The sequence below is a fragment of the Buteo buteo genome, chromosome Z (assembly GCF_964188355.1).
Source record: "Buteo buteo chromosome Z, bButBut1.hap1.1, whole genome shotgun sequence".
Lineage (NCBI taxonomy): Eukaryota > Metazoa > Chordata > Aves > Accipitriformes > Accipitridae > Buteo > Buteo buteo.
In genome coordinates, this window is record NC_134204.1 from 51,790,621 (window position 1) to 51,802,867 (window position 12,247).

Sequence of the window (12,247 nt, forward strand, 5' to 3'; positions counted from 1 at the left end):
AGAGATGGCTCCGGATACCCATATGCAGAACTAAAGACATATTTTTAATCATTTAAGAACCTTTCCTAATGTTTTTCTTTTGCTTGTCTGTGGGATGCTTTGGTAGTTCAAATAAGAGCTTATTCTTAAACAGGAAAACCTTTGAAATACTTGCTTTAAGAATGCACAAACATTCAAAATGGACAGGAAAGCTGTTAGCTAGCCCAAATAGTCCTGCACGTAAATAGCTGCTGGCATCACAGAAGAAAACAGACTAAAAGGAAGGTGTATCCATGATTTCTTCACATCGTGGACATGAAAACACACCCCCAGAGTCCTCCAGCACCTTGGCAATTCAGCACCAGGAGTCTGAATTACACAGCTGTCATACTCCGAAAAGGCACGAGCAGTATTTCCTCTTGGGGCACAGCAGGAAAGACAGAACACCCAATCTGCAAACAAGCCAGGAACCTAAGAGAAGCTAACTCTCAACAAGGCTGAGAAACAGACCCCTTAGCTCTTGGCTCCACAGCTAAGATGCTGTCGTACAGTGGACCACAGCCGTGGGCTTGCGTGTGCTGGCACACACCTCCACAGTAGCTGTGGGAATACCATCTGAATCCTTCTCCATAAAGACCCCCGAAAAAGGTATCTCCAACTCTTGCAGTCCTGCCGAGCCACGTGGGGAAATGCTTAAGACCCTTAATAACATGCAAGTACCAGGGACGACTGTTTTTTCACTGTGAACTTCCTCACCTCACAGCCAAGCTGATTTTGCAGGATCAAGAAGGGCCAAGATGACAGGGAGTCCCCAGGGTGAACGCAAGGGAGGCAGCACCCCCAGGCAGTCTCCCCAAATTCCCCAGGTAAAAGAGCAAATGAACGACAGGAGGTTACTTAAAAAGCCAGAGAAAGAGCAGGGAGTCTCCACAGCACAACAGGCGCAGGCAGCTCAGATGAGGACCAGACAGAGCCACACAGGGCAAGAGTAATGACCCAATTTTAGCACCACGGTTATAGCAACAGGATATGCATTTAATGATTTGCATTTTATTCAGTATCATGTACACACAGAAACACTATACTACAACGGCATGGAAATATAAGTCACTTTTCTAACCAGGTGAGAATCACATTAAAGTAAAAAAGTTTGACAACTACCTTTAACATTACTGTAATCAGAGAGCTATTAATAACAAATGGTTAAGAGAGCACATATGCAATCCTGTATCAGTAATTGGCCATTTATGCAAATAGTTCTGAGCCTCTGTGATCATCTCATTCCTCTCCACATACCCTCAGAGACCCCTGCTACAGTCTTAATTATGCACTCTTCCATGCATTTCTATTCTAGGACACTGACAGCTCTCTCTGTGCTTTTTAAAAATGATGCTACATGTATGTAACTACCCAACGAAGCTGCCCAAAACCAATAGCTTAAGAGGGGGTGGGTACTGCTGCTTCAAGATCGATCATTCCAGAATCCAAATGAGCAAAATACCATCTTATCATCATCAAAGGCAAATACACCTCTCATGCTTCTGTTTGGTGTAGTGTTCAACCCAAAGCTGAGTTGTGACCCACCAACACCTTCACCAAAGAGAGAGCCAAAGCCTTGAATGAAAAATTAAAATATATCTGGAAGGAAAACTGACATTAGAAAGGAGAAGATAAGGTATTTTTTTAGAGGAAGCCAGAAGATGGCTTACAAAAGGTTCCAGCACCTCAGGAGACAGTCACAATACCAGTGCACTGCAAAGGGAAGCTTTTTGAGCATGCAGTTTGATCCAAATAGGCAATTTCGCAGGATATTTACTGTAACATTTACTGTTACTACTGGGAATCAACAACAAATAGGATATTAGAGATCTGCATTATTTAAAAAATGTTATAGTAATGAGACTGTATACTATGGTCATCATAGAACTTTGTAAAAGGAAAAAAACAATAGGAAAACAATCATTAATGTGGACTGCTTGTATGTACAAAGTACAGTATTTTCTTTCGAAATCAATGTACACATTACCAAAAGATCAAAAGTATATGGGGTGGTTTGTATTAAGGTAGTTTTTTGTATGAACGTAGTTTTTAAGTTTAAAATTAACGTAGAGGGCATTGGAGTTGATACTTAATGGTTCCCTTTTAACTTGAGATATTCTATGATATTTTCTCCCACAGAAGGGGAAAAAAAAGGCTACAAAAATAAAAGCTTTACAAACTCAACATTAGAATATATGTTCCAAATACACTGACAAATGATCTAGAAATCTTTTTATGCTGCATTTGTCATTTTTCATCTTCTGAAGAAAAACATTCTCTGATTGTCAGTATTTATACCCTGACAATGTTTGATTTCTGCTTGAATTGTTACAGCCACTTAATTCATGCAGTGCATTTTATTTTGTTCTTTTGTTGAACTACACTATTTGATCTGTTATAAACTTAGGTTACAAATTACAAAATGGTCTCCTGAAATCAGAAACATTAAAAAAAAAAAGGGGGGGGGGGCAGGGAGGATAAAGCAATCAGCCTCTTTTTCCAAATGGTCCTCTATAGTCAAGTCCCTCCTAAACAGCAAAGAGAGGAATAACACAGCATCGCAGTTTTTTAACTACATTTTTGTTTTCAAAGAATAAAACCTGTATGAGTCACTAAAATCAAGCTAATCTTTTCATTCATTTAAAGAAAAACATTTCAAGGCTTCAAAATTAGTGGAAGAGAGAGTGCTAGCTTGAAATATGGATTCTGAAAGCACAAAAGCAAAACGCCCTTTTTAACCTCTACTGTTACTGATTTGGGGAAGCAGAAGGTGCTAACACCTAACAAACCAAAAGGCCTTTTACAGCAATATTTTAGACAAATTTGCCAGGTTTATTACAGCTTGATCATTACAGCATCATCAAACCTGCAGGATAAATTAAGATATAGTTGAAAAACATATCAGAACAAGGATGGATCTTCTGTAGAAAATGACCCATCCAAAATACAACACTTCCAGCAGATAATTCCTCATGTAGCAAAGAAATGTACTAGATTTAGGCTGCAGTTCAACCATTGCTTCCAGCCAACCTGAATGTAAGGTGCTGCCAAGAAGGGCAGTTTGACACTTTCCTGCCCCTTCATTCCTGGCTGAACGTGACCACTTCTTTCTTCTGATGCTCATGCTCAGCAAAGCTTTGCCTTAAGTACTGATTCAGCTGAAGAAAACATTTTTGGTCAGGTTCAGGTTTCAAGTGGATCCTGCCACATCTCCAGCTCACCACAGGGCTGCACGAGTCCTGCAAAACAGGACAGCAACCAAAAAGAGTAACCACTCTTCAAGTATTTATGTCGGCTTAGGGCAACTGTCAAATTGCAGCCTGTGGGCATGTTTTTGTCTCCTCCACTCTGCACAAGTGCCCTGAAAACCCTGTTATTAGATTCACTCTCTCAGCAATCTGATGACTAACTCTTTATTTAAAGTGGAGGCGCTCCATCAGGAGAGAAGGAGACTCATCACCTCAGACATAAGTCATTTGCTAAGTGGGAGACCCAGCCTCTAGCCCTGGCTTCAAATCTCGCAGAACAAGAATTAAACTCTAGCAAGCTCCAAAAATAAGAGTGGCTCATCGCAGCCTTGTGCACCTCTTCTTTTCTTATTCATTCTGACAAAAAAAAAAAAAAAAAAAATACTGCCAAAAAAAAGTCAACGTTGCAAACCTCTCCTTGCCAGCAAGCATATTATGTACGTAAGCTCTCATAGTTTACTAGGTAACTCTACATGGCAGCAGAATAAAACCTGACAGGCAGCCAGTCCTAGCTACACCAGTTGAGCCACCCAGCTGTCATGGTTTAACCCCGGCCAGCACCACCAAAGCCTATCTATCACTCCCCCTCCTCAGCTGGACAAGGGAGAGAAAATACAACAAAAGGCTCATGGGTCGAGATAAGGTCAGGGAGAAATCATTCACCAATTACCATCACGGGCAAAACAGACTCAACTTGGGGAAAATTAGCGCAATTTATTGCCAATCAAACCAGAGCAGAGTAATGAGAAATAAAACCAAATCTTAAAACACCTTCCCCCTACCCCTCCTTCTTCCCAGGCACAACTTCACTCCCGAATTCTCTACCTAACTCCCTGCAGTGGCACAGGGGGACAGGGAATGGGGGTTACAGTCAGTTCATCACACGTTATCTCCGCCACTTCATCCTCCTCAGGGGCAGGACTCATCACACTCTTCCCGTGCTCCAGCATGGGGTCCCTCCCACTGGAGACAGCTCTCCACGAACTTCTCCAACGTGGGTCCTTCCCACGGGCTGCAGTTCTTCACAAACTGCTCCAGCATGGGTCCCTTCCACGGGCTGCAGTCCTTCAGGTACAGACTGCTCCAGCGTGGGTCCCCCGTGGGGTCACAAGTGCTGCCAGAAAACCTGCTCCAGCGTGGGCTTCTCTCTCCACGGGTCCACATGTCCTGCCAGGAGCCTGCTCCAGCGCGGGGTTCCCGCAGGGTCACAGCCTCCTTTGGGCACCCACCTGCTCCGGCGTGGGGTCCTCCACAGGCTGCAGGTGGAGATCTGCTCCACCGTGGACCTCCCTGGGCTGCAGGGGGACAGCCTGCCTCACCATGGTCTTCCCCACGGGCTGCAGGGGAATCTCTGCTCCGGCGCCTGGAGCAGCTCCTCCCCCTCCTTCTGCCCTGACCTTGGTGTCTGCAGGGCTGTTTGTCTTACATGTTCTCACTCATCTCTCTCCTGACTGCTGCTGAGGTTACACAGGGGTTTTTTCCCCCTTCTTAAATCTGTTCTCCCAGAGGCACTACCACCGGCGCTGATGGGCTCGGCCCTGGCCAGTGGCAGGTCCGACTTGGAGCTGGCTGGCCTTGGCTCTGTCAGACATAGCGGAAGCTTCTAGCAGCTTCTCATAGAAGCCACCCTTGTAGTCCCCCACCTACCAAAACCTTGCCACACAAACCCAATACACTAGCAAAGATCAAGCATTTCAGGTTTTCTCTTGAAGTCTTTGACTTCTTTCATCCTCACCAAAAAGAGACCTTCCCATCCAGTTCTTAGAAAATAAATCTAGTAAAAAAATGATGCAACAGTGATTCAACTCTTCTACAGCTTTTCTGCTTCTATGAATTTTAACGGAATTGTTTCCAGTTTATATTAGTCTTCAGCAACACATACAAAATACAAATTATGCATCTTCCCAAAAGCTACAAAGTTCAAAAAAATCCTGCAGCTCAGCAGCACTCAGTTTAAAATTTATATACAACAAGAGCACTTCATGACAAAAGTGCAACTGGCTATGCAGAAAGTCCTGGCCCCAATCTTACATTTTGCACAAGTGTATCTGAGGGAATAATTCCCCTTCTAGCACACAAAGAGTGTTGCTGATCTAAGGCAGGAATGAAAAAGCATAGAGCAACACTTTCAGTGCCCTGGGAAAAAAGTCACCTTTGTCACCAACTAATTTACCAACCCGCAACACGCCAATCTGTTCAGGTGCAGTATCAGACTGCTTGAAACAACCAGCTACACAACACAAACTATGCCAAAGCACAAATGCAACTCCACTCTCTCCAGACACCCTATTTCGCTTCTTCCCTTCCACACAGATTTAACAGTGGGATAGCACCCTAAGCAGCTTTGTCTTAATCATCTGCATCTTCTGGAGCATCTCCTGTACCAGCAACAGGGTCAAAGATTCTTCTAACTAATGGAAAATACTGGTCAGAAATGAGCAGCTGCTATTGCAGTGCCTAACAGAGTTTTTTCTTTTTCCATTCTTTACTATACAGACCTAGGGCATTCAAGAGCAACTCACAGTCAAGAATGGTGTCACTCTATTCCAGATCCCATAAACACACATGATTTTTCCAAGAAGTTTATGTTTTCAGGCCCCAATCCTACCGTGAAAAGCTGTGCTTCTGGGCAGTCACATAACTCAGTCTCCAAAACTGAGGAAAGTAAACATATTTTTTTGCTCTATCCCACTTACGCTCAGTGCCTGGAGCCAAAATCTCCCGACATTCAACATCAAAATAAATTATAACCATAGTGATAATGTTATCTGTTATCAGTTTTCTTTCCTTCCCCAGATTTCTTCCCAAGAAGACAAACTAGAAAAACAAAACCAAAACCCCTTCCAAGATACGACTGTCAAGACAGAATCATAATTCTGCTATCTGATACAGATCAGCAGGCATCACATGCCCATAAGGATTTGCAAACAACCTTGTACAGACACAGCCCAAACACAACAGAGTGTAAGATTAAGCTGCCAACATAGTGTGCAGTTTGGAAGTCTGATTAAGAACCACTAGTCCTACATCGATATCCATCTGCACAGTAAGTGCCTTCCCTGCTCTACCAGTGCAATGGCTGTATTATTTTACATTGGCATTTACAACATTCGTTGAAATAGTCTCTAAAAGCACCCTTCTATTCTGAAATAAAGGATAAGATTTCCACATCTAAGATTTCTACCTAATTAGTATCAACTAGTCAATATTTATTTTCGTTCACCTGTTTACACGCACTGTAGCCTACCAAACCCATTTTTAAAATGGCCACCTTTCCCTGGGCCACTCAGAAAAACACAAATCCACAAAATTAATTATTTTTCCTGTCTTTTTGCCGTTAATAGCACATCACCTCTTTCAGTGACCCATTTAAATGATTTTTCCTGCTTAACAAGGGAGTGCCACAAGGGCAAGCATATATTAATATTAAAGAACTGCTCAAAATAACGGAAATCACATTCATCATATTAACTATCACCCTTCGCCCGTTCTGGCAGTTGCCTGCTTAGTCTATTTTTATCTACAAAGATAGTCTTGCCACTAACCACAGTATTTCCAGAGAAATAGGCCTGAATTTTAGTTACGGCACTGCAAATGAACTTTTGGGGTATTGCAACACATCTTTGTTACTTTAAAAAATGCTACTCCTGAATTAAGTCATTTGCTCCTAAAATGACTTCAGCATAGGAAGATTTGTTACATTGCATGTGTCCTTAATAGATTTTAACAGTGTTTTACACTAAGAAAAACACTGTCAAAAGCATATGGTAGCCAAAGGCAGTGTAACAAATTTCATTTCTGTACAAGAACAAAAAAAAACACAATTCCCATTTCTGCTTTTGCCAGTAACGAATTCCATTAAAATACATCTGAGTAATTAAGAAAATACAGGCAATTCTTCTTCAAATACCACAACATATTTTAAGAAACTGCAATGCAGAACAAACAGATATGTCACACACTTATCCAAAAATAAGTTCTTAAAAAGACCCAACCTGAACAGCATACGTCCAATACAGCAGCATCCTGTCACGGATTATATGTAGAAAGCCTCAAGGTAATGCTTTAGCAACTTACAGCATAGCAATACTTACAACATGGCTGCAGTAATTGTCACCAATGAAAATTGAAAGACACAAGTGGAAATAAACATGCTTGCAGCAACATGCCATGAACGTTTTCCTCTCTTTTTTCATTACGGTCTGCGGTTTACATTCTGATGCATGCGTTAAAACATAATCATGGTGGAAAGAGATTGCAGATACAGCTACTTAAGTTGCAAGATGTAAAACTCTGTAAACAAACAGCACATTGCAATTTACACCGTCACTTACCTCATATGACCAAACACACTGAGTTCCTCCAAACCTTCGGACACACCTGCCCACCTCCACGTCCTCATGAGTGGTGTACATTTCTCGAAGGCATTCACCTATATGTGGCACCATCCTCCTGAGAACCTCCCGGCTGAAGATCATTCCTGGCCCACCCATGCAGAAATTCTCTCCAGGCTCCAGCCCAAGTTTTCCGAGTTCTTCAATATTACCCAGACCAGTCTGTCCCAAATACAGAGGCTTACTGCTGTTCAGTGAGCGAAGAAACTCCTCCAATTTTTCACCTGAAAAAGAGAAAAGATTACCGTTATTTCTCTGCCTAGTCTGCCAGCCATCTCTTTTTCTGTACCTCGAGCTTTTTTAAAAATATAACACGCACCTGAGACTGTCACAGGAAATCACTTCCAAAGCAGTGTCCTACACCCAACTGAAAATATCCTTGGACAAGTTTACTTTTCACAGACAACTGTTTTTATTATTATTAATTAACATTACAATGACATTTTCATGCAGCCAAAAGCCAGAATATGACCAAAACTTAATTTTACCAGTAAACCTTGTTCTGTTCAACCAATACTGATGGAAAGCACTCCCTTGCTAGTGTAAGACTCTCTCTAAAGTAGGACAATTTACCAATACAGTTCCAAGCTGGGGAGGGAGAGGAGGAGAAGGGAAATCCCATGTATTATTCTAATAGGATTAATTTTTTAAAAGACCGGAGCAAATCTAAACTAACCAAGATAAATACGTTTGATTACAAAGTAATTGTTGGAACAAGGTAAAACTCCGGCTCCTTCCAAAGTATTTCCAGTGCTACAACGTCTACACACTTTTCCTTCAAACCCCGTACCTATTTCTTTTAAGAAATTGTGATTTCATATTGACTTGAAATGAAAAGTTTCTGGATAGCTTTAACTCGGAAGCTTAGAACCCGTTGAAGACCGGTTCATTACCACTCCAAAATGAGCCCAAAGAAAACAACTTTCACGCCCGCAGCCAAATATATAAACCTATATGCATGCGTACGTGCGCGAGTATTTCACAGATGAGTGACAGGTGACAAGCAGCCCATTAAACGACTCCAACAAAATCGAGTGACAAATAGGGCAGCACACAGTTACCTCCAGTTAACTCTCAACAGTGCGTTCAACTGCGTAAGCACCCAGGACCGCAACCGGGGCCTACGCTTACAACTTCAGCCTCTCTTTCTTTCCCACGAGCAGGACACTGCACGAGTAAGTCACAGCAGCAACAAGCGCAGAGCAAAAGGAAGCGGGTTGCAGAACAGCATCTTCTAACGGTGCTGCAAAACTCGCTCGGAAACAGGGCTAGTACTCTGCAGAGAGACACGCTGCGACGGACAACAGCGGCTTTACAAGGAGCCTTCAGAGGCGGCGTGCGCTCAGCCCAAGTGCCAGTGAGCCAGCGGAGAACTTTTACTGGTGCTGAAAGCACCATTCCCGAGGAGGACCGAATCGAAGCCGCCGCCGCCGCCGCCGCCGCCGCCGCCGCCGCCGCGGGGGCTGCCCGGCCGGAGCGGGACGCGGCCGGCGCCGCTCCCCCCCGTCAACCCCCCGCCGCCTGCCCACGGGCGGCGGGTCGAGGCGGGACCGCCACCCTTAGGCTGCCCGGCCGAGCCCAGCGGGACGCGGGGCCGGCACCACCCCGCCGCTCCCCTGCCCACGCCCGGCCGCAGGACCCTCCCCGCCGGCCCACGGCAGAGCCTCGCCCGGCGGGCCGCCGCACCGGGATCCCACGCCCACGCAGGGACCGCTCACCGTGCCCGCCGCCGTCCAACCCGCCGCCTCGGCCCTCCGACGCGCCCCGGACTCTCCGCGGGCGGCCCGGCCCGGCCCGGCCCCGCCCCGCGGGGGCACCTCGGGGTTCCCACCAGCGCCGGGACGGCACCCCACGCCCCCCCCGCACGTGGGGGCTGGAAGCAAACCGCCACCGGCGCGCGGGGTGGGTCGAGGCACCCCTTGCGCTCCCCGCGCCCCCGGGCGGGAGCCGACTCTCCCTACCCCCCGTGGGACCCCGCCGGGCCCCCGAGGCCAGCGCTCCCCTCCCTCCCTCCCTGCCGCCGGCGGCGGCGGGGCGCGCCCCGGTCACCTTTAATGTAGACGTCGTCGTCCGCCCGCATGAACCACTCGTACTTGTCCAGGTAGTGGTCGTGCATGTACTTGATCATCATGAAGGACTTCTTCTGCGGCGGGTAGGAGTCGTCCACGCCGGGCAGGGCGACGACGGGCAGCGGGGGCAGCCCGCGGGGCGCGGCGGAGCCCTGGCTGGAGAAGAACTCCACGCGGCCCGGCACCGAGGGCGCCCACGTCCGCTGCGCCGCCACCGCCCGGCTGCCCAGGTACTTCTGGGCCGTCATCACCCCCACGTAGAGGAAGTTGCGGGGCCTGGCGCAGCCCGGGGCTGCCCCCCAGTCCCCGCTCCCGTTGTGGCTGCCGCCGGGCCGGCCGCGCCGCTTCCCGGCGCCTTCCTCCTCCTCCTCCGGCTCCCCTTCCCCGCCGGCGGCGGGGCTGGAGACCGTGCCCTCCTCCGCCGCCGGCGGCAGCTCCCAGGGGCTGCTCCTGAAACTCGTGCCGCCCAGCACCGCCGCTGCCTCCGGCGGCGCCTGCTGCCCGCCCGGCGCCGCCGCGCCCGCGGCCGCCCCCGGCCCCGCCGGGCGGCCGTAGTAGGAGCAGAGGCTGGCGCCGCGCCTCTTCTTGTCGCTCAGCTCGGCCACTTTGGGGGCGATGAGCCAGGAGGCGGCGGTGAAGCCCAGCACCAGCCCCAGCACCACGCTCAGCCAGGGTCTCCGGGACCGCGCTGCCATGGCGCGGGCGGGGCGGCTCCCGCAGCGCCGCCGCCGCCGGTGTCCCCCCGCCGCCTCCCGCAGGAGGCGACCCCCGTCCCGCGGCGGCCCCGGGCGCGGCGACTCCCGGCGCGCGGCTGCCTGCCTCGCCGCGACGGCCCGGGCGGCTGCGCTGCTCCCGAGTCAAACTTCTCCGGGCGGGAGGGCGGCGACGAGGACGGCGGAGCACTAGCGGCGGCCCCGCCGCTCCGCTGGCACCTTGTCACGGCGGCGGCTGGTCCCTCCCCGCCCCTCCCACCGCTCAGCCTCCTCCACACGGCGGCGGCGGCGGCGGCGGCGGCGGCGGCCCCCGCGCCGCGCTCGCCGCTCAGCCGGCTTCCTCCGCGGCTTCCGAGCGCCTCACCCCGGAGGGCGCCGCCGCCAGTCCCCGCGCCGCGCCGGGGAAGTGCCGGCCGCCGCCGCCGCTCCGGAAGGAAACGATTTTTTTAGGTGCCGCTCGCGGATCCCCCGCGCCGCGGCCCCGCCGCCCCCCGGCGCCCCGTTCCGCCCGCCGGGGCCGCCGGGATCGGGACCGGGGCCGGGGCCGGGGCCGGGGCCGGGGCCGGGGCCAGCCGGGCAGTGGGGCGGGGGTGCCCCCGGGCGCGCCCCGGTGCGCCCCGCTCCCGCCGCCGCCGCCGCGTCGGGAGAGGCCGGGGGCTGATCGGCGGCCGCAGGCAGCTTCGCTTCGCCCGAGGGCGGCCACCGGACGCCGGGTAGCACCGTCCTGCGCTCGTCTCTCATCCAAAGGCTGGGCACGGAAAGGGATGTAGTTTCAGGAGGAGGGAAGCCGTCTGCTCTGCCCCGGCGCTACCCACTGCTCCTCGGCCCCGAACGGTTAACAGCTTGCCGGCCGAGAAGCGCGGCCCCTCCTGACCGCCTCTTTTTCCTGTGGCGTGTATGCCCGCAGCCAGCCTGGGTATATTGTTACTGTCAGGAGCTGCTAGGTTAGGTGCTGGGGCGTCGCCTCCTCGTCCTGCCGACCTGAAGGTGACTGCACCGTCCACAGCCCAGGGTGGCCGACAACAGGAATTAATCATACAGGCCGCTGTGCCTGCAGGGACAGCTTCAATTCTGAAGTTTAAGATCTCCCTCATACCCTCCAGATTGATAGGCATCCCTAAGTTAATTGTGCAAGATGCTCATCTCCAGCAAAAGCCATCAATTGTTCCTCACATCCATTTGTCATTTCACTGAAATGCATCCAAGTTACTGAAGATCCAGTAGCATGTGTTCAGTGGTTTGTCAGCAAACCCACCCATTTTTGTAGCTAAGTCTATGGTATTGTCTGTCACTTCACGCGACTTTTATCAATTGCCAGGCGCATATGTCAAGGCGAGAGGAGGAGTATGGAAGCTGGTATTGTGTGATGCTAGCAAAAGTAAGGGAATAGCGAGAGAAAATTTTCAAGCCTTTTTCCCAAAAGACAGAAGTTACTGCGCCCACCTAGCGAAGCAAAAAAAAAAAAGCCCTTTCGGCGTAGCTTCTAGCTGTGAAGAGGTCACTTAACTGAAGTAGTTTTCAGTTTTTCCTTGTGCCTCCACCACATGCAGTGAGCAGGCTGTGTGCTCTTTGTGTTTTTCAGATGTGCGAGCATCAGGCTCAGGAAACACATACCCCTCTAGCTTCCCCAGGGCTGAGCATCCTTTCCAAAGCAGCCCATCGTTAATTTCCTCTCTACACGCACACAGGCTGGAGCATTTATAATGCCAAGCAGCAAGGCACACATACATATTCACTCCAGCTGTCACCACTGAAAACAACAGCCCGAGCAATGTGTCCGGGCACATAAATACCACCCAAGATGT

At 49.8% G+C, this 12,247-nt stretch overlaps 1 protein-coding gene across 1 annotated transcript in view; it reads right to left on the bottom strand.

Annotated features, from left to right (window-relative positions):
- The window catches only part of LOC142027048 (maestro heat-like repeat-containing protein family member 2B), a 68,238-nt gene extending 57,671 nt beyond the window's left edge, over positions 1 to 10,567 (bottom strand). Inside the window, exons 1-2 of the mRNA XM_075020634.1 lie at positions 9,710 to 10,567; positions 7,601 to 7,884 (exon numbers count right to left, since the gene is read on the bottom strand). Of these exons, the coding sequence (XP_074876735.1) occupies positions 7,601 to 7,884; positions 9,710 to 10,424 (999 nt within the window). The 5' untranslated portion in view covers positions 10,425 to 10,567. The remainder of the gene's footprint in view (positions 1 to 7,600; positions 7,885 to 9,709) is intronic.
- Between the last annotated feature and the right edge of the window lie 1,680 nt (positions 10,568 to 12,247).